The following is a 22311-nucleotide window of genomic DNA, read 5'->3' as shown; positions in this document are numbered from 1 at the left end:
GCCATTTTCATTTTACAGGTTGTGTAAATATCTCAGAAGTTTTTCCCAGTAATTAATAGTGGAAAATAATTGACTAGGGGAAAAAAATCAATAAAGGATACTTAATATGTTAAATTTAAGCAAATTGAAATCAGCCCTCCCCTTACATTGCTTAAGTTTTAAGGGAAAATAAAAGTACTGTAGGCATGTCAACATATTGATTTTAATATGTCCAAAGAACTGTGGATTAAGGGGAAAAAAATTCCCTGATATAGGTATCTTAAAGTTTTGAAATCGCCTAGTCTGACTGATATGTGTTTTTTATGTTTCTGATTATTTTATGAAACAAATCATTGTTAAAATGGAAGAATTTCCACATAAAAATATAGCCGTCGGAAATTCTCCTTCAACTGGGAAGAAGGAAGTGATTCCTGAAAACAGCACGTTTAAACTTCAGATTTCCTTGCTGCTAAAAAGCCCTTTTATGCCATTTGCCTTACACCTGTAAAGAAGAAAATTAGGAACATGCCACTACTTAGACAAAGCAAGAGACATTAAGTCGGAGCCCTGGATTCTGAAGTGTTGGATGACATTTTGGGGTTTTTTAGGGGTATCATTTTTGTGCTGTTCTCTGTACATACCGAAGTGGAATGCAATAATGTTTCCTTGGCTTACGTGCGATTCCCCCCTCCTCTTCAGTAGCTTTGTTCTTTCTGCCTACTAAATGACTGGCATTTTGTGTTCTTCCAGCTGCATGACTTGCAAGAGCGGAGTGCAGAGTGTCTGGGGATGTTGCATGAATCTCAGGAAGAAGCGAAGGGCCTTCGCAGCAAAGCCAGCCACGCTGCCCTCCTCTGCCGCCCACAGTCATGCGGAGCCTTTCCTGTGGTAACTCAACAAGGCTTTTCTTTGATACTGGCAGCTGGTTCTAAGTAAGATGAAACCTCAAGGGCAAACTTGAACTGTGACTGTCCTTGTCCTTTAAAGAGAGCTGCCAGTTTGCTCAGGGGTCTAATGGTCTCCACCTCTCCCATGCTATGATTCCATCTTTTAAATTTAGCCTTCCGCTTTTGTCGTTTCTAAGAGAGCTTCCCCGACGTCTCCTCCGTTGTTCAGTGTTTGCCATTGTGGATCACACCACACAAACCAGCTGGAAGAGGAGGAAGGTGTCACCGCATGTTCTGCTGAAATGTGCAGACTCCTTGTTGAAGCTCGGCAGTTTCTGGATGGGAGATGTCCATGTACACCACCTAAGATTTAATGGTGAAAGCAGGGGTGTAAATGTACCATAAATAAAAACAAGGCAATTCTGCACAAGGAGGCTTTTGACATTTCTAGTATACATCAGCCTTAGTTTGTGGACTTCTTGTAAGGAGTGAAATGATTGCTTTGCTCCTCCCTAGGGACCTTGTATTCATGCTTAAGGCATGACGGTTTGTCTTAGTGTGGCCCATAGGTCACTGTCGTTCTGGTATCATGGTTCACTCTTTCCATAAAACATTTAGCAGGAGGACTCCAAGAAATGTTGCTTCTTCAGTCCCAGCAGTGCAATCTAGAATCTGGGACTTTTGTTCCTGGCTTTGCATCCTCATTATAGCATTATTACTCTCCCCTCACCCATCATGCAGACTTTTCAGCCAATCACTTAGTGACCTCTGTGCCTGTTTTTTTCGCCTTCTCCTGTTCCATCATCAGAGGGAGGAAGCAGGAATAGATACCCCCGACTGATCTTTAGTCATCTGTTTGTCAAGGATGGCTGTGGAAAAAGCAGCTGCTTCATTTTTCCTCCTTATCTCTTTCCATCAAGAAGAAAAAAACTACACAGCATGGTCATCTGAGACTGTGTTGTATTAAGCCTTTAGTAGTGACTGGTCACAGTTGTGCACACAAAATAAAGAAGGAGTTACTAGAATATCATGTGGCTAGAAAGAATGTGCAAACTTTGAAAGGATGCTTAATAAAACTTTTGTATAATTATTTATTCAGGCTTTATTCCATGTACATATTGTGATTATCCGCCACTTGTCTGCCTAGTAAGGTCTCAGTGTTATGCCTTGCTGACTACTGTAGAGTCAGAACGTAACATTTTAAAAGCATTTGTTTTGAACAAGGATCCTATGAAATACTTCTTCCTATGCAGAAACAGCTAATTTGCTGTTAGGAATGACTTAAAGTGGTGCCTCGCAAGACGAAAAGAATCCGTTCCGCGAGTCTCTTCGTCTTGCGTTTTTTTCGTCTTGCGAAGCAACCCTATTAGCGGATTAGCGCTATTAGCGGCTAAGCTGCTATTAGCGGATTAGCGGCTTAGAAAAAGGGAGAAAAAAGCGAAAAAAATCGCAAGACTCGCAAGACGTTTTCGTCTTACGAAGCAAGCCCATAGGGAAATTCATCTTGCAAAGCGCCTCGAAAAATGGAAAACCCTTTCGTCTAGCGGGTTTTTCATCTTGCGAGGCATTTGTCTTGCGGGGCACCACTGTAATTCCTTCATTAATGTTGGGAAATTTATCATTGCAACTGAATGATGGAAATTCAGCAATAAACATATACATTTCTGACCTCAGACTTGGCACGATAGTTAACTTCAGCATCAAGATTTTACACAAGCACAATGTTGTTACAGTCCTGAACCATTTTAAATATACCATTCTTGATCCACAACTTGTTAGTTTAGTTTCCTTTGGCTTGCCTGGTTCTGTTAGCAACCTCAATCTTGTTCATAGTGAATTCTCACTGAAGCCAGCCATAAGTATGGTGGATTTTTTTTTCTGGAGGGAGGAGGAGGGAATCTTGAAATGGGAACATATTGATTCATTACTTAGAATAAAGGGATATTTATTGTGTCCTATCTGGGTATAGGGGACGTGGGTGGCGCTGTGGGTTAAACCACAGACCCAAGGACTTGCCGATCAGAAGGTCAGCGGTTCAAATCCCCACGACGGGGTGAGCTCCCGTTGCTTGGTCCCTGCTCCTGCCAACCTAGCAGTTCGAAAGCGCGTCAAAATGCAAGTAGATAAATAGGTACCACTCCGGTGGGAAGGTAAACGGTGTTTTTGTGTACTGCTCTGGTTCACCAGAAGCTGCTTAGTCATGCTGGCCACATGACCCAGAAGCTGTACGCCGGCTCCCTCGACCAATAAAGCGACATGAGCGCCGCAGCCCCAGAGTCGGTCACGACTGGACCTAATGGTCAGGGGTCCCTTTACCTTTACCTGTATCTGGGTATAGGGAACGTACCCTAGAAAGTTACGTTGCTGAAGCTTCTCAATTACTGCAGAGAAAGTTGTTTGTTCTACCTTAATATCTCCCTTTCTAAATAACCAATAGAAACATCTCTTTTAGTAAAACAGCCTCTAATGACCGAGTGGTAGAGGGGTATTAAAAACAAGAATGACTCACCTAGCCGAGATGAGATGGATGACTCCAGAAAAGGATCCAGACTTGACACTTAGCTCCAAGAAGGCAGTAAATACTTGCACACACAAAAATGTAGTATAGGAAGTCACTTTAAATTAATCCCTTCATTTTTTAAAATGTGCTTAGCCTGAGCAAAGAAAACGTGTGTTTTCAATTCTTACTTGGGCATTAAACACCAATATCTGCTTGACTTTAAGGAGTCTTTGGCAGCAGAGATTGAGGGAACGATGAGGAGAGAGCTGAGTCTGGATGAGGAATCCCTCTCTAAGCAAAAGTAAGTGCAGCTCTTGTTTTTTCTACCCTTAATGTATTTTGACATGTCACAGTTGGTTCTGGAGGCTCCGTTTTCTTTTTCTTTCAATATTGAAGAGTTTGAGAAACCAGCATTCCTCCATATGCATTACATGGTCATACGACATCAGCAGCTGTGACGAAATTATTGTTATGCACATTCGAGTGCAACCTTTTAAAGTTGTTTCAGAATTCATATCATAATTTCTTCTTGAAATTCCTTCTTAACTAGTATTTTAGGGCTTTAACATCATATCCTATTTTATTTTTAATTCATATTAAACTCTAAAAGATTATTCCGTAAAACATGGAGGTGAAAGAAGTTGTCATTTATTTCTAGAAACTTTAAGGCCTGCACACACAAAAAAAGCAAAGAATTCACCCCCGGAGCTTTAATCCTCCTGAAATCTTTTTAAAGTACATTTCACTGCTAGCTGAGGAAGTTATATATCCCATATCCCCCTTCCCAGCTATTCCCATCTCTGTATAAGAATATCTAAGGCCTCTTTTTATGTGATGGTGGTGGTCACTTAACCGTAGGTGGTCCTGCGCTGCTTATGTAACCCTAGTAATGCAAGAAGGTTATTCGGCGTGCAGCAACTACCTCGTCCCCAATGTAACACAAGAATCAGGTGTGAGTGCAATCCAAAATGCAGCAAAATAATAATAATAATAATAATAATAATAATAATAATAATAATAATAATAATAATAATTTTATTATTTATACCCCGCCCATCTGGCTGGGCCCCCCCAGCCACTCCGGGCGGCTTCCAACAAAACACTAAAATACAATAACCTATTTATTCTCACAAAAGAATATGTACAGAAAAATATATTTAAATTTAGGAACGCAACAGGCAAGTCTTTTCCTCCATAATATCCTATAATTTGCAGCCGACTAGAACTCAGGGTTGTTGGCACTTCTTGAGTGCTCCATGGATAGCCTTGTATTTCTGTTGCACCTCTTCAAGTTTTGAAGACAGTGTGCTTTCCCCCTGCTGCTTCTGTTTCACAGTGTTCACGATGCACTCTGAAGTTTCTTTACCTTATTGTAAGCCTTGCATTATTTTTCAAAGGCACAGTGGTAAATATTTTAATTAATAAGGATAAGGAATACCAACTGCACAGGTGTGGAAGGAGGAAGAAGTGGAAATGGTGCCAATTGTAGCAAAGGACACTCGATGGAGTACAGAAAGGGGATGGTAACGCCAGCTGCAAAGAACTTGGGGAAAGGGCAAATGCGAGGATACACGAACCCCTGGGATGGCAAGAGCGGTAACTGAGAAATGAGGCTACTGGCCTGTGCAGGTGAAGAGATTGTGTACTATGGGGCGCAGTCCCTTTGGAGTTTGCACTTGTTTGGGGGCTATTTCACAAAATGATTGCTCTGGAAGTTAAGCTTTATATTCTTTAGAATTCTAGCAAATCGTATTTAGCCACGCATGGAACGACTTTCCCTATCTGCCTGGTCAGAATTTCAATGCTTTTCTGCATCCATTATCGGTCTTTCTTTTTTCTTTCAGGGTTCAACAGAAGCGCATATTTGATACTGTCCGAGTTGCCAACGTTGCACGTGGCCGTTCCGCTTTTTGTCCTGCCCCGCTACCCATTCCAGGGTCAAATCGCTCAAGTGTTGTCATGACAGCAAAGCCTTTCCATTCTGACTTGAGGCAGGTGGAAGGAAAGATGACTCCGTCTCAGAAGACCAGCTCAGAGCACCTTTCCAAGTAGGAAGTCATATCCACCAGCACTGATTTCACTTCCCTGGGTGCAATTGCTTATGTAGCCAAATCGGTACAATCCATGCGCAAGAAGGATGTTAGCAGCCTGCTTGGGGGGGAATCCTGAGGTTTGCAGAGGTCTTTTTTTTAAAAAAAAAAAAGCTAAACAAAACCAAACAAACCCCAAAAGGGTGGGAAGCCGCAACCCAACTCAGCCCAATGAGAACTGAACTTGCTTAGTGTAGATGGAATGAACTTGTTGGGGAGAGAGTTACTATTATCATAGGTAACACTAAAATGTACGGATCTACCGCCACCCCCCGGGCATTCCTATTTTAACACAATTATTTTATTTGTGTGTACAAACTTCTACCGTATTTTTCGCTCTATAAGACACATCAGACCACAAGATGCACCTAGTTTTTGCAGGAGGAAAACAAGGAAAAAAATATTCTGAATCTCAGAAGCAGCAATCCCTCTTGCTGTTCTGGCTTCTGGGATAGCTGCGCAGCCTGCATTCGCTCCATAAGACGCACACACATTTCCCCTTACTTTTTAGGAGGGAAAAAGTGAGTCTTATAAAGCAAAACATACGGTAATTCCTGTGAGAACCCTAACCTGGTATGTTGTAAACAGACATTTTTCTTCTTAACAGCTTAATCCTGTGTCCGCCACAGAAAGTATTTGAGCACAGGGTACTTATTTATTTACGTATTTAAAATCCTTTTTTAGGTTGCTTTCTATTAAAAAAGCAACAACCCAAACTCTCAAAGCAGTAAATGCAAGGTGAATAAAACAACTCGGTGGAACAAACCCATTAACAATGTGGCACTGAAGGCAGTTAAGGCAGGGAAGTAGTCACGGGCTACAGTTATTGTATGGCAGAAGGGAGTTCATTCAGTAGGGAGTATGGTTGAGCAACAGAGAGGAAGACCATTTTAAGTCTTCTGCACAGACTTCCTTGGTGGTGGGCATGCTATTCTCAGGCCTGCATCCATTCTTGATGGAAAGCTCTGTTTTCTCCTGTGAAATGATGACATTCCAGTGTTGCAGAGAGACTTGGCACCCATACTAGATGAAGTTTCGTGCAAATTACTACCAGTAGAGTAGCACCACTAATTCAGCCCACAGTAACAACTGGCATTAAATGTGGTTTTCAACTGCACCCATCTACTATATATTTTGGAAAGTTTTTTCTCTGCTTGCTATGCATTTGGACATTTTAACCATAGTGGATAGGAGTAGATTTTCATCTCATCTTGGGAAAGGGGAAACTGTCAAGCTTCCTTGTTGTTTTTGCTGTTGGATGTCATGAACCTTGTTATAGTTACAGTTTCGTATGCTTTTATACTTGTTGTTGTTTTATTATGTTGTTATTAAGTTGTTTTGCTGTGTTTGATTTCAAAATGCATTTCTGTTTCCTTTGTTGTAAGCCACTTTGAGCGTGATTCTTTTTGTAGAAAATCAGCATACAAATAAAATGATCTCTGGGCACCATTTTCAATCTAAATATCAGACAGAACCTTTCAAAACTTCCCTGATTTCAAAACTGCCCCGATTTTTTGGTTTCCTAGAATTCAGAGCAATGCTAGGTACAAGGCTACTAGTCATCTATAAAGTCAAGTTGACAGACTGTATATTGACCACTCTGCTATTTGCAAAGAGATAAGAGATAATAACATGTATTTTTTGTACTTTCAGCAGGGAAGCTCAAAAACTCAGCCATCCTGGCATCCCTGGACAAAATGACTTAGCCACTGCTCTACACAGACTTTCCCTCCGTCGGCAGAACTACTTGAGCGAAAAGCAGTTCTTTGAAGAAGAATGGGAGCGCCAGATGTGTTTGCTGACGGACCAGAAAGAAGAATTTAGTGGCTGTAGCACCCCAGGGGAGAGCTGCCTTTCATTGGGGAGCAGTACAGAACTGACTGATTTCTCTGGCACCTCCAGCAACAGCTTACGTTCCCTCCTCCCAGACAAACTGCAGATTGTCAAACCCCTCGAAGGTAAGGTGAAGACAGTCTCTGCTCTCTCCCTCTCCAGTGAAAACAGCTCTTCCCTGTATTGTTGTTGTTTAGTCGTGCCCGACTCTTTTTGACCCATGGACCAGAGCACACCAGGCACTCCTGTCTTCCACTGCCTCCCGCAGTTTGGTCAAACGCATGCTGGTAGCTTCGAGAACACTGTCCAACCATCTCGTCCTCTGTCGTCCCTTCTCCTTGTGCGCTCCATCTTTCCCAACATCAGGGTCTTTTCCAGGGCGTCTTCTCTTCTCATGAGGTGGCCAAAGTATTGGAGCCTCAGCTTCAGGATCTGTCCTTCCAGTGAGCACTCAGGGCTGATTTCCTTAAGAATGGATCGGTTTGATCTTCTTGCAGTCCATGGGACTCTCAAGAGTCTCCTCCAGCACCATAATTCAAAAGCATCAATTCTTCGGTGATCAGCCTTCTTTATGGTACAGCTCGCCCTATATAGGATGTGTGTAATAAAGACAATAGAAACAGACCTGGGTTGAAATCTTAGATTTCCAGTCACTGACATGGGCTGAGCCAGGTTGTCTTCTCCCAGAAAACTCTTTTGTTATCAAGCTGGGTCTCTGGTTAAGCATGCTTGACATCAGGAAGCTCCACGGGGACAACTTGCTCCCCCTGTTGACTGCTGTTCATCCGAAGTGCATCCTGGAGTCAGAAAGTAACTTTTGCATTAAAACATCATTTGGCACCACTTCCTTTTCATTGGCCTACCAGCAGCTGCTGATCCTTTCTGCATTGCTCTCCCCTCCACCCCCACCCCATTTTATGCAAAACTGGACACAGCCCTTAGGCTTACTCCCCTATCAGTAAAACAGAAGTAACAAGTTCTTACCTCATAGTGTTTGTGGCAACGAACAGCTAAAGAAATTTAATCATTTTTGCTTGCTGAAATTGCTATTTAACTGATTACCCAAAGTAGTTCTGACTATATGTATGCCATCGTCTCTCTCTCTTACATTTCTGTGTCAGGGGCAAATGCATCCTCTGTTTTAAATTTAAATGTGAGTTAAACTTAATGCTATATTCTTTTCTCTGTGGATATTGTATTGTAATATTTTTTTAAAAAATTTACTACTTCACCAAACCTTTATTAGGCATTACAAATATAGGCGATCATAAATCACCCATATACCCTGTTTCCCCGAAAGTAAGACATCCCCCGAAAATAAGACCTACTTCCAGTTTTGCCTCTTGCTGTAATATAAGGCCTCCCCCGAATATAAGGCCTCCCTGATAATAAGGCCACCCCGGAATATAAGGCCCCCAAAGCCTTATACCTTAAGGCGTTGTACTGTATACAGGTAATAAATTTCCTTTTTTTTGTTGTTGTTCAACAATAAATGTGTACCATATTCTTCTTCATTGAAAAATAAGACATTCCCCTGAAAATAAGACTCTTTGGGAGAAAAAAATTAATATAAGACACTGTCTTATTTTTGGGGAAACAGGGTATAAATTTTTAAAATATATTCAAATAATTGTTACAAAATTTTAAATAAATGAGTAAAACCTAAGGTAAAGCCTGTTAGGATATTTGTCATCACCTTTTAAAATCCTCCCAATCTGAATTTCCTTTACATCCAATGAATTTCTCTTTCTCAATGAAGTTTAAAAAAATTAAAATTCTATAGCTGGCTGCCTAGGATTATGCTAAGGAAGAACTCTGCCCATTTTGACATTTGTTTCTGCTCCCTTAGGTTCTCAGACCCTGTTCCATTGGCAACAGTTGGCTCAGCCTCACCTCGGCACAATTCTCGACCCACGCCCTGGCGTTGTGACAAAAGGTTTCACACCACTGTCTGAAGCTGACGGCTACCACCTCTCTGATTTTGAAGAAGACGAGGAAGAAAGGGATGAAGGCATAACCTTCCAAGTGCAGCAGTCCCCTCTGGAGGAAAAGAAACTCACAGTGCCAAAGTCATTGGCAGGAATCTTTCTTCCACCTACTAATTTAGCAACGGTTTCCCTAGCAGGTAATGGCTGTAACAATTGTGGTTGTGGTTGTTGTTGTCGCTTAGATTTATATCTAAACATCATAAAATCTTGGGGCAGTTCGCAAATCAGTACTTGGCTGATCTGATCTCTTACTGTGATAGCTGTTCTGTTTCTGCTGGTGCTTTAGTCATACTAAAGGTTATTTTTCTGTATATTTTGTTTCTGTTTAACTGCTGACTAGATTGCTGTCATGCTGTTCCTATACAAGGAGATATACATTCTAAGGTGGCATGTAGAATTTGTTTTTTCTTCAAGTTTGTGTGTAGCTAAAACAGAGGATCTGAGTAAAGACAGGCTTACTGTTTTCATAGTTCGCCAACTATTAAATGTGTCTCCCTCGCATCTTTATCGGGAAGGAGTTTTTTCTGTGTCACTTTTGCAGAAGATAACAGTGAAAGATTAACCAGTCCTGAGTTGAAATGGTCTTGTGATGCTGGAGATCGAATACTCATTGTAGAGAGTAGTTCCTAGTCTTTTGTATTCCCTCCCTACAGCCTTTCTCCTCTTCAGCATGAATTCCTCCCATCTGGCCTTAACCACAGTTAAGACTTATGTTAGCAGCACACTTAGCCAATGTCAGTGAAATATATTTCCCTTGGAAGAATAGTCCCCACCCCCTTTACTAAGTCAGGTTTTTATTTTTATTCATTTTTTTGTCCTGCTAGTCTGTTCTCCATTTCATCTGATGTGTTTTTATTTATATTTTAGCTTCAAATCCAGGAAAATGTCTCTCATCTACAAACTCTACATTTACTTTTACCACCTGTAGGATCCTCCATCCATCCGATATCACTCAGGTCACCCCCAGGTAAGAAGTTTGGTGGTCACCTCGGAATTCTGCTTGCCATCAAATGAGAGCCAGTGTGGTGTAGAGGTTAAGAGCGGTAGACTCGTAATCTGGTGAACCGGGTTCACTTCCCTGCTCCTCCACATGCAGCTGCTGGGTGACCTTGGGCTAGTCACACTTCTCTGAAGTCTCTCAGCCTCACTCACCTCACAGAGTGTTTGTTGTGGGGGAGGAAGGGGAAAGAGATTGTTAGCCGCTTTGAGACTCCTTTTTGTTTAGTCGTTTAGTTGTGTCCAACTTTTCGTGACCCCATGGACCAGAGCACGCCAGACACTTAGGGTAGTGATAAAGTGGGATATCAAATCCAAACTCTTCTTCTATATCCAAGTGATCCATTATTTTGCATTTAGCTGCACAGAACAGTTATGCATTTAGCCAATTACAGTTACCTTTTCATGTTTTAAAACTTTTGAAAAGGGATATGAACAGGGAAGGAAAAAGGAGAGATGATTTGTGGGATGGTTGCCGGTAAAGGAAAGGTGCGACGAGGACTTTGGAGCCTTGTTTCAGCACATAGAAGTCCTGCCCTTGATTTTGGAAAGCGTTCTGCTTTTCTTTTGCGCTTGGTATAGCGAATGTAATTTTCTCTTGCTTCGTTTTCTAGTGCTTCATATGCTCCCTTGTGCTCTGGAAGTGGCAGCAGTGCAAGCAGTACAGTCACAAGCTCCCCATCCGCGTCCTACAGGCTTAGTATTGGAGAATTCCTGACAAGCACAAGAGACTCGACCATCACTTTCAGTACAAGCTTAGCTAAGCTTCTGCAAGAGCAAGGCATCTCAGCCAAGGTCTACAACAGTCCGGTCTTGGAGAAAGCGCCGCCGTTTCATTCTCTCAAGATACTTGCCGTTCCCTCGACGCCACCCAATTCTCCTCTGCATTCCCCTTGTCCTTCCCCTTTGCCGTTTGAGTCCCGAGTAAATGTGTCTGAAAACTTTTTGGCCTCTCGGCCTGCCGAAACATTACTGCAGGAGATGTACGGACAGAAAACCTCTAATCCTCCCGACGCAGGACAGCTGAAGATGAACCTGGTGGAGAGACTGAAGAAGCTGGGCATTGTCCAAGCTGTCAAACAGCCGGAGGCAGGGGACAGTGGGAAGGTTCAGGGGGCCAAGAGTGGTCTCCACCGGCACGACTCTGCTGCATATGTAAGTGCAGGCAGCAATCTGATGGGTCGGCTGAGAAGGAACCACAGCCTTCCCGTCTTGATCGGGGCACTTGGAGGTCCAGTGAGCACATCCTCCGCAAAAATGGGAATTCTAGAGGAGAACTGAGCAGTTCACCACGGTTGACCTTTAGCAGAGGAAATAATACAAAATGCATGGACTTGGCGATGTAGGTTAAGCGGAGGTTTAAAAAGAGGGTTGTTGTAGGAGGCTGGTATATGGCTAAAGTAGGGGAGGGAGGACTTTGCATGGAGTATGGAAAAGAAGTCATACATTTTAAGAGAGAGGAGGAAAAGGAAGGAAACCAAAGTTCAGTTTTGAGAGCACTGAAATTTCTAATCGTCCATAGGAGGGCAGCACAAACAAATTCATTGCATTTTCAAGCTTTGTATGGAACAGTAAATATCTACGCAAGTCCTGTATCTTCTGTGTATTTTGTCAGGTGCTGTCTGAGAGATGCTGCCACTGAAATGTACCGTATTTTTCACTCTATAAGACGCACCAGACCACAAGACGCACCTAGTTTTTTTAGGAGGAAAACAAGAAAAAAAATATTCTGAATCTCAGAAGCCAGAACAGCAAGAGGGATCGCTGCGCAGTGAAAGCAGCAATCCCTCTTGCTGTTCTGGCTTCTGGGATAGCTGCGCAGCCTGCATGCGCTCCATAAGACGTACACACATTTCCCCTTACTTTTTAGGAGGGAAAACGTGAGTCTTATAAAGCAAAAAATACGGTAATTCTAAGGAAAGAGGCAGAAGGAGCGGTGTCACAGCCACTCTCCCAGTACAGCTGTCGGCTGCTGCTGACCTGGGCAGGGCAGGGCAGGGAGGTCAGTGCTGCACAGGGACACTGGTGAGAATGCTGGATTGGGTCCGTCAGTGCACCTGACCTCAATGGTGCCCTGCTCCATCCAGGGATGTGGCAGCAGCGCCAGAGTCTGCAGGGCAGTACCGCTGCACCATTCCAGCCTTCCCTGCAGAGGAGCAAAATATCTGTTAAATACTGGTCCGAAATGTTTTTAGGAGAGAGCACAGCTTCATTTGTGAATTTAAAATACAAATACCAATGGAATGAATATGGGCTCTCCTAAAAAAAATGAAGCACCGCAAGCTTAGCAGAGAAAATACTTGTGATAGCTAATTCATATTTAGCAGGGCGTAATTATGACAACATGTCCTGTTGCACAAGTTGAAAAAAGAAAACCCCTCTCAGGCAAATATTTACAAGGAAGTAAAATCGAGGTCCTTTATTTTAGGGTGCATTCTTTACTTAAATCGGGAGCATATATTTAGCAGAAACAGAGCAATGTGTTTGACGTTCTCCGTCTGCGTTTGGGGCATGTGGAATACCGGAACGGTCTTTTCCATAGATGTGTGACACAACTTCAGTCTGAAATGTCCGTGGCTCCATGCCACAGTCTGGGAAGATCATTTTTATAGCTAAATCAGTTTTCCTCTGATTCTTGGTAGACTTCGCCTGCACGGCTTTCATAGAGGAGAAAATCAAATCCACAAAGCAACATGCATAACTTTCCCTGTTAATGTGGAACCAAGATAGCAGTGGTTTCTTTTCAAGCTGCAGTAGACAAAAGCATTGGCATTGCTAAGAGGAGAGGAAGAGAAACCTTTTCTCGTTGATAAGATAATGTTCTGAATGAATTCTTCTGTGATAGAAAGTTTTCTTTTCTTTTTTTGTTTTGCCAGAATGAGCAGATAGAAATTTGGTCTCTCTCGGGATAGTTTGGATGTAAGGCAGAGGCAGGAGAAGGGAAGAGGAAGCACGCCTAACTTGGGTACCTCCCTGTTTTCACACTTTCTGTGTGACGGCTGAAGTGGAAACTTGAGATGCAAGACCTGTATGCACATCTAAAAGGTGTGAGGACATTCCAAATCACGCTTGCAGTGAGCTCCATGGTAAAATAGAGCACAAACGGTGGCTGGGTGACCTGACAAGACCTCCGGTTACTTCAAGTTATAACCACAAATTCTAAACAAATTAACTGCAAACCAAGCCATCAGGTCTTTTATATCTATGTATGATTTGCAACATGATTTTTCTCCTCTTAACCAATCCCTTAGGTGGGGATTTCTGGTGGTTTCTGTAAAGCAAAAGTTTCCACAAACATTTACACCCAAGTGCTTTTGTCAACTGATCTCCCTCAGTATCACCTATGATCATATATAAGAGCTCCATAGGTTGTGGAAACTAAATGAAATCCTGTAAATAGTAAATGTTTATTTATAAATTACTATTAACTGTATACGGGTTGACCACATTTTAAATGACAAGCACGTTCTGAAAATCTGAAAGCGCTCTGAGTGCATTTCCTTCTTGGTGTATGAAACCTTGCATTCCTTGGCAAGAAAAATAAAAAGGGAATGTTGTTTAATTTCTTAAACTCGGAGTCCAACACATCCTGTTGTATTTCTGCATGCAGCAGTAGAGAAAGTTTAGGTAATGAAATGGTAGCATTTCCCCAGGAAAACCAGCAATACTTGGAGGGAAACAAGCACAACCTTTCTGCTCACAAGTTAAGGTATGTCTGATTTATGTAATCTGTAAATTCTTTCTGCGATCTTTTGATTAAAATAATAATCTAGGATGAGTGGATTTCTAATAGGCTTTCGTGTAACTGCATCTGTTTTTAAGTTATACTGTATGCACCCTGTTATCAGTGGATGAAGCAGACCATATTCATGTAAAATTTAATTTTGTATATTCAGTAAATGCATGTTCATCTGTTCAAAGAGAGCTTTCCCCGCTCCCCTTTCCAAAAAGTGTAGAAAGAAATATCAGTTCAGCAAAGTTGAAAGCCTGGTCTAGCCCCTGATAGGGACCCCTTCTTAATACAGTGGTTGTCGTCCCACCAGAGTGAAGCCAGTGGTAGCAAGGAAGAAAACCTATTTGTATCCATTGTTTTTCAAGTGCATTTTGTACAGTGTGCCTCAAGTCCATTCTCTCAGCGAAACATTACCTTTGTGCCAAAACCCCTCTCGGGCATGAGCTTTGGAGCATAGAGTACCATAAAACCAATTCAAGAGATGGTAGTATAGATTCAAAAAACACAAGTGACATCCCAGATTCTTACAGTATAAGGCAGCTTTTTCTGACAGCAGTGGTTCAGCCATCCATAATAGCAGGCCTATAGGATGTCTGAAGTGGGACGCGGGTGACACTGGGTTGAACCACAGAGCCTAGGACTTGCTGATCAGAAGGTCGGCGGTTCAATTCCCTGTGACGGGGTGAACTCCCATTGCTCGGTCCCTGCTCCTGCCAACCTAGCAGTTCGAAAGCATGTCAAAGTGCAAGTAGATAAATAGGTACCGCTCTGGCGGGAAGGTAAACGGTGTTTCTGTGCGCTGCTCTGGTTTGCTAGAAGCGGCTTAGTCATGCCAGCTGCATGACCCGGAAGCTGTAAGCCGGCTCCCTTGGCCAATAAAGCGAGGTGAGTGCCGCAACCTCAGAGTTGGCCACGACTGGACCTGATGGTCAGGGGTCCCTTTACCTTTACCTTTACCTTTAGGATGTCTGAAAGGAGATAATTATCATACGAACAAGGAGACAATGCAATTATCCATCTTTTTATTAACGTATATACTTGAAAATGGGTACTATACTTGGGGGTGCCAACTGAGCACAAAAGACACGTAATATAAATCAATATTGAAAAGATTTTCATTACGTACTAGGAACTCAACGCACATTTAATAAATAAACGGTATGTTTCAGTCTCTGTGCTTCTTGAACCAGAAAGCTGATTTTTTTAAAAAAACGAACAACCAAATGCATATCCTAATAGTTATACAGATTAGTTGTTTATTTTACAGCCAAAAAGGTAAAATGTATCTCAGCTGAAGGGGAAAAACTTATATAAGCCGTATAGAAAAGAGTGAAGCTTTGACTCAGCAGGTTTTGCAACTTTTCTTATAATCAGTGGCAGATTGTTTTTGCACATGACTTTATTTTGAAGTGGAAACCAAGTGTTATAAATAAATGCATAAAAACCCTTTTGCACAGTTTTGGTTGTACGGTGATTTCTTCCAAACATTGCTAATGTGTCATTTCATGTTGTCCTCCTAGCTTCTGCATTGCCATAAAGCAAGATTGATTGACTAAATGGTGCTAACTTAATTGTCCTTGGCCAATTGAAAATAAAATAATAAAGACTATCAAGATGCGAACACAACATATTTCATGGAACTTCACAAAGTAGCTCAGTTGATATTATTGGAATAGTTACTTGCTTTTATTCACTGTCCTGAAAGAAAGGAAGATCTGAGTTCTGCTACCACATGTACAGCTCATTGTCATTTGCTTCTACCAATAATGTAGTGAAACCTGTTTCAAGGTTGAGCCTGAGTGCTATTGGTACAGTAAAATGCAAATTCTAATGTGGTAATTGCATATGCAGATGTGCTCTTGGTGAAACAAGAGGTGTATGAAGCTTGGACATGGTATTGTGTGTGAATGAATGTACAAGCGAGTTGCGATGTGTGTAACAAATTGGGGACGAAGGGTGGGATATAAATTTAATAAATAAAATAGTGAATCATCTAAAAACTGGCTAAGGAAGGACCTGTTCCTTTAGTTATTGCAAAGGCTCGACTATTGAGTGATCTTTATGCTCACTTTTAATGTACTTTTACCTTGCTTTTACCTTCTAATGGTTTTGTAATTCAGAATCCGAGAGTAAGCTGAATAAGCTGAATGCCTCTTTTTTTTGGAACAGATAGGTTTAAGCACAATCTATATTCCCAACTATATGGCGGGGCCAAGCTTGTCTGTGTACTGTGCCTTTAAGAGTGGAATGGAAAGGAACTCGAGAGTAGGCTTGTTGCCGTGGTGAGAAAGAAAACTTAAATCACCCAGAGAGAAAGGAGAGGAAGGAAAAAGTGCAAGCAGTAAGACATACTGGCTGCCTTAATCCCCCAGCTTCCTCAGCTTTGGGTTTAAATTCACAGAATGGAGACTGCAAAGTAGTGAGATGTTATAGTTGTGGTTTCTCTTGATTGCTTTTAAGTTGTCCCTTTTTAATAGAACTGGCCCAGGACATCTGGACAAATGATCTCCCCCATGACAGCAAGTGTCCCCACAATCCTGAAACTCTTGCTCTGACAAAGTGCACTGCCTATTCAAATCATTTGTCTTATGTTACCACATCTTTAACATGACAAAAATCGGGGTCCTTTCAGCACCAAATAATTATATTTTAGAGAACAATGTGTACAGTTAGATATAAACCTAAAATAGAAAATGGATTTTTTCCCCTTTCCCAAGCTTCTTTAGGTATGCGTGCATTTTAAGTTATTTCAAAGACTTCAATGTGTTTGGATATTCTGCTATTTATTTTTTAAATCTGTTTTGTTTGAAATTGCATAATGTATTTTACTGTGGTGGTTCCATTACGGCAGAATTTTCCGACTGTATGTTGCGACACATCAGTGTGTTGGCTGCAGTGTTTAGGTGTGTCTCAAATCTTCCATTCCTGGGCAAGGTAATTGAGCGGGTGGTTGCTAAATGTGGACCATTTGGATCCCTTCCAGTCGGATTCAGGCCTCATCATGGGACTGAAACTGCCTTGGTTGAGCTGGTTGATGATCTCCGGCGGGCTAGGGACAAAGGTGAAAGTTCTGCTAGATCTCTCTGCGGCCTTTGATACCATAGACCACGACGTCCTTCTGGACCGTCTAGTGGGGCTGGGAGCTGGGGCACTGTTATACAATGGTTCCGCTCCTCCTTCCTGGGCCGTGCCCAGAAAGTGGTGTTGGGGGTTGAGTGTTCAGACCCCCTGTGCTCTCACTTGTGGGGTGTCTCAGGGTTCCGTCCTCTCCCCCATGCATTTTAATATGAAGCCACTGGGAGAGATCATCCTGGGGTTTGGACTGGGTGTTCATCAGAATGCGGATGATACCCATTTCTACCAATCTTTTAAATTGGAACCAGTGTGAGTGTCTGGAGGCATGGAGGGTGGATGGCAGCTAACAGATTGAGGCTGAATCCTGACAAGACAGAAGTACTGTTTTAGGGAGATGGGGCAGGCGGGTGTAGAGGACTTCCCGGTCCTGAATGGGGTAACTGTGCCCCTGAAGGACCAGGTGTGCAGCCCGGGAGTCATTTTGGACTCACAGCTGTCCATGGAGGTGCAGGTCAATTCTGTGTCCAGGACAGCTGTCTATCAGCTCCACCTGGTACGCAGGCTGAGACCCTACTTGCCTGTGGACTGTCTTGCCAGAGTGGTGCATGCTCTGGTTATCTCCCGCTTGGACTACTGCAATGCGCTCTACGTGGGGCTACCTTTGAAGGTGACCCAGAAACTACATGTAGCAACTAGACTGGTAACCGGGAGTGGCCGCCAAGACCACATAACACTGGTCTTGAAATACCTACATTGGCTCCCCGTACGTTTCCAAGCACAATTCAAAGTGTTGGTAATGACCTTTAACTCCCTAAACGGCCTCAGCCCAGTATACCTGAAGGAGTGTCTCCACCCCAATCATTCAGCCCGGACGCTGAGGTCCAGCTCTGAAGGCCTTCTGGTGGTTCCCTTGCTGCGAGAAGCCAAGTTGCAGGGAACTAGGGAGAGGGCCTTCTCAGTAGTGGCACCCGCCCTGTGGAACGCCCTCCCATCAGATGTCAAGGAGATAAGCAACTATCTGACTTTTAGAAGACATTTGAAGGCAGCCCTGTTTAGGGAAGTTTTTAATGTCTGATGTTTTATTGTATTTTTAATATTTTGTTGGAAGCTGCCCAGAGTGGCTGGAGAAACCCTCTGTGCCTTACTTGAGAGAGGATGCTGCTCTATCTGAAGGGTCCCAAGTCCAGTTGAAAGATGAAGAACCATAAGAAGTGAGAGCAGGAGACTTGGAGGATACCCATCAACACTTCCCAGCCAGTAGGCACACAGGTCACCTGGTCCCCATAGTCTTGCCCACCATGGTGTAGCATGTTATGCTTCTATGTAAATCTGTGGCCCTTCAGAACACCCAACTCCCATCAGTCCTGGCCAGCATGACCAACGTTTGTGGATAATGAGAGCTGTAGCCAGCAAAATATAGAGAACCACAAGTTCCTCATCACTCATTTAAATTATAGTAATTATACATTCACGGGCCTTTTATACTAAAAAGACTGCTTTCTTTTAGCTGTCCCCCATACGTTGTTTCCAAATCTTCACATTCTAAAGCACATTCTACCAGCTTAGAGGAGCACCTTCCTTCCCTTGGAAGCACATAAAGCAGTCTGTCTCTGATGTTCCATTTTGCCTCCCCATCTACAGGGTTTTGATTGCAGAAGCCCCAAGAACAGCAGACATGTCCCATCCCCAGTCCCAGACCTTGTACTGCCCCTGCTGGGATCCTTGGAAGACAGGATACAAAAGACTCGACAGAGCTAAGGCAGGCACGCTGTCTCAGAAGCCCAAGTAAGAGGGGAAGTGTTCAACATTGGTGGAGAAGCAATAGCATCACTCGGTTTAATAGCAAACTCAGAGTCTCTGTCCCATCTGAAATGGACATCCATTCATGATGATCTGTGCTCATTATGCTGTCGGGGCGGGTCATACACAATACGGTTGGCACCTGCAAAAGCTCTAAGGCCTCCACACTGCTTCGTCTTTCGTCAATGCATTTCCCATAACTTTGTGCTGAAATCCAGTAACTCTTCATGCCACAAATGTTCTGGTTTACTTAGTTGTGCATTTGTTGTACTATAGACCCTCTGGACAGCATTGGTGAAGCATCGCAGAACAAACTGAAGCAGAAAGAATCCACCACAAATGCTGACTGTCAACGACTCTCCCAAGGTTTCAGGCAGGAGTCTCCCCCATCCATTCCACAAGATGCTGGAAATGGAAACTAGGACTTCCTGCAGCCTAAAACTAGGGTCTGCCATTGAGCTAAACCCCTTGTGGTGTTCCATACCTTTCAGATTTTGCAGGGATTTACTGTATTTTTTGCTCTATAAGACACACTTTTCCCCTCCTAAAAAGTAAGGGAAAATGTGTGTGCGTCTTAAGGAGCAAATGCAGGCTGCGCGGCTAAGCCAGAAGCCAGAACAGGGAGAGGGAGCGCTGTGCAGCACGGGGCTCTGTCCCTTCCCCCACCTCCCAGAAAAGCCCCCAAGAGCCACGCTCCCTTTAAAGGGTGCGCGGCTCTTGCGGAAGGTGGGGGACAGAGGGCAGCAGCCTCTTCCGGCCAGGGGGAGCCTTCATCCTGCTGCCCGGGAGAGGCTTCAGCAGCTATCCCAGAAGCCAGGGCAGCAAGAGGCTATCCCTGAAGCCAAATCCCTCTTGCTGTTCTGGCTTCTGGGATTCAGAATATTTTTTTTCTTGTTTTCCTCCCCCCAAAACTAGGTGCATCTTATTGTCTGGTGCGTCCTATAGAGCGAAAAATACGGTACATGTTTGCTTTCTTCTGTCCATCGTCTTGCGTATCCTACAGATAGGCGCTTAAGAAATGTTTTTTAAAAATCAATCAGCACGTAAATATTTGTCATTTGTTCTTTGTTACTCCACCTGCTTCTCCTAATTTGCTAATAGGAATGATGATGCTCTGACCTAGCTCACTGAAGCCTAGAAGGCTGCTCTAAGGAGAGAGAAGGTCAGGGGTAAATATCTTGTCTCTCTTCCTTCTTACTGCCTTAGGAACGTGTTATTATGCTCACTCGTGTGTGGCTGGCAGAAGCCAGGAAGATGCCAGTAATGTCACTATCATGCTGTCTTTTTAAATGTCACCAGAACGATGCTCAGGTGCCTTCGGCTTCTCCCCATCATGGATTTTTCAGGAATTTTGCAGGGAAGGGAGTCCAGAAGGGCCTTCCCCTCCTCTCCTCCCCGCAGACACTGGGGCTCCCCACTCCCACCCCATTCTTGCTCCATTAGTCCCAGCTGCATCTACTTTGCCACTGCAAAAACAAGGTGCTGAACTGGCCCAGCAGTGCTCTCCCCATGCTCTCATGTTATGTAGATGCCTCCATAATAAGATTTATTTTTATATTTTAATATAATTTATATCCTGCCTTTTTTGCCCAGTTAGGGTGCTCCGTAGTGGTTTGGATAGGAAGGCTAAAACCTTCACATGTGCACAAACTCACAGTACTCATACAGCAAGGCAACACAAAAAACGAAACCGCATTTCCCCCAAATGACAGTTGTGAAATCCTTCAAATGAGTGGATGTTGTGGGCAAGCTTCCAGGTATCTCTGGATTGCTTCCATTGTATTTTACAGTACAGTATTACAAAACCACAGAGCCTAGGACTTGCCGATCAGAAGGTCGGCGGTTCAAATCCCCGCAACGGGGTGAGCTCCTGTTGCTCGGTCCCTGCTCCTGCCAACCTAGCAGTTCGAAAGCACATCAAAGTGCAAGTAGATAAATAGGTACCACTCCAGCGGGAAGGTAAACGGCGTTTCTGTGTGCTGCTCTGGTTCGCCAAAAGCGGCTTAGTCATGCTGGCCACATGACCCAGAAGCTGTACGCCGGCTCCCTCGGCCAATAAAGTGAGATGAGCACCGCAACCCCAGAGTTGGTCACAACTGGACCTAATGGCCAGGGGTCCCTTTACCCTTTACCTTTATTACAAACCAAACTATTCCAGTAGTCTCCTGTGGCACGTGCTTGCTGCCATGAGAGAAGCAGAAGCAGAAGGAATCCTGTGTATAAACACTGTAATCCTGCTTAGCTGAAGAACAGGTAACCTCAATGGATTGAAAGCGACAAGCAGTGCTATAGCTTTTCTGCAAAATGCAAAGCAATTATAAGCAAATGTCGAATGGAATCATTGTACAAACTGGCAGCTATTTATTTGAAAGAGGATGATGGATCAGTCAACCAAATTGCTACAAGGAAAATTCTTCAGACGACTCAGTTGGCAAGCTTATAAAAAATAATTACTATCTTATGTGAGAAGATGTAACTTTCAGAAATAAACATTCATTCCACCTGTGTATAAGAGAAACTCATGGATCCTGTTTTTAATGGGATAGGGAAAGGGGTATTTTTACATGTCACATCATTGTCTTGTTTCAGGCTGAAAATTTGCAGACCTAACGCACAACCACTAAGAAGCAGGGAGCCTCGAGATGTGAGTAGAACAAAACATTTCTTCCCTTTTTTAATTTGCAATCTTATTTCCTTCCTCTTTGCAACAACCTTGTTAAGTAAGAAAAATAAGTTTTGATTTTGGAGGAGTCTTCATAGTTCAAAGACCCCAAACTCTGTTTCTATACTTTTCAGTTATATTATATACAACTTATATTAATGTCTACTCAGAGTCCATTCTGTTTATAGTTGAGGAAGATATTTTAGATCCAAAATCCAGAGTGAAGTTCACTCTCTGTTGTCAGTGCCCATTGATGGGATTTTCAGTGGGCTCTCCTTTCTTCCAGTAAAAAATAAATTTTGCAGCTTTCTAAAATGTATTTGGGCTAGGCCTTAGATGGATTTCTAGAGGAAAGGAGTCCAGCCTTGAGGCTGAGAACTGCTTAATTGAAAAGTTTTGCTCCAATAAAATGCACCCAACTCCTTGTTCTGTGTACCTCCTTTGTGTAGCACAAATGCAACGCCCTTGAGAATATGGTGCTTTACTTAAAAATAAATAAATGCATCTGTCAGTTTGAGGGGCGCTGGATTTTAAATGCTAGGATTCCACAGAGTGCAGTCCCTTTTGTTTTAACCCCAGATATCAAAGGAGATTGAAGATGAGATCACTCCTGGCTTTACCGTGTCTCACAGTAAGGATCATATCAGTGTCACGCTGGGCGAGGAATTCTTTGAGAAGAAGAAGCCTGATGAGGAAGTTGCCAAGCCCCCTGTGCTCAGGTAATCTTACACAAGTAACTAGCGTTCTTCCTGACTTGAGGACTTGAGA

At 43.1% G+C, this 22311-nt stretch overlaps 2 protein-coding genes across 7 annotated transcripts in view; both read left to right on the top strand.

Annotated features, from left to right (window-relative positions):
- The window catches only part of TRAK2 (trafficking kinesin protein 2), a 43499-nt gene extending 31638 nt beyond the window's left edge, over nucleotides 1–11861 (top strand). For all 3 annotated transcript variants that reach the window (XM_081868521.1, XM_081868519.1, XM_081868520.1), the window contains 7 exons: nucleotides 730–867; nucleotides 3591–3667; nucleotides 5211–5414; nucleotides 7110–7414; nucleotides 9139–9414; nucleotides 10145–10244; nucleotides 10888–11861. In XM_081868521.1, coding sequence (XP_081724647.1) covers nucleotides 730–867; nucleotides 3591–3667; nucleotides 5211–5414; nucleotides 7110–7414; nucleotides 9139–9414; nucleotides 10145–10244; nucleotides 10888–11554 — 1767 coding nt within the window. In that variant the 3' untranslated portion in view covers nucleotides 11555–11861. The remainder of the gene's footprint in view (nucleotides 1–729; nucleotides 868–3590; nucleotides 3668–5210; nucleotides 5415–7109; nucleotides 7415–9138; nucleotides 9415–10144; nucleotides 10245–10887) is intronic.
- Nucleotides 11862–16260: 4399 nt separating this feature from the next.
- The window catches only part of FLACC1 (flagellum associated containing coiled-coil domains 1), a 39323-nt gene continuing 33272 nt past the window's right edge, over nucleotides 16261–22311 (top strand). The window contains exons 1-5 of one of the 4 annotated variants that reach the window (XM_081844751.1): nucleotides 16319–16347; nucleotides 18190–18292; nucleotides 18723–18866; nucleotides 21471–21525; nucleotides 22123–22262. In XM_081844751.1, coding sequence (XP_081700877.1) covers nucleotides 18276–18292; nucleotides 18723–18866; nucleotides 21471–21525; nucleotides 22123–22262 — 356 coding nt within the window. In that variant the 5' untranslated portion in view covers nucleotides 16319–16347; nucleotides 18190–18275. Of the gene's footprint in view, nucleotides 16348–18189; nucleotides 18351–18722; nucleotides 18867–21470; nucleotides 21526–22122; nucleotides 22263–22311 lie in introns of those variants that run through there. The other 3 variants (XM_081844752.1, XM_081844753.1, XM_081844754.1) reach the window with 3 other exon arrangements.

The sequence above is a fragment of the Podarcis erhardii genome, assembly GCF_964252035.2.
Source record: "Podarcis erhardii genome assembly, chromosome: 1".
Classification (NCBI taxonomy): domain Eukaryota; kingdom Metazoa; phylum Chordata; class Lepidosauria; order Squamata; family Lacertidae; genus Podarcis; species Podarcis erhardii.
Note: the sequence above shows the minus strand (reverse complement) of the source record. Positions and strands in the feature narration are given on the sequence as shown.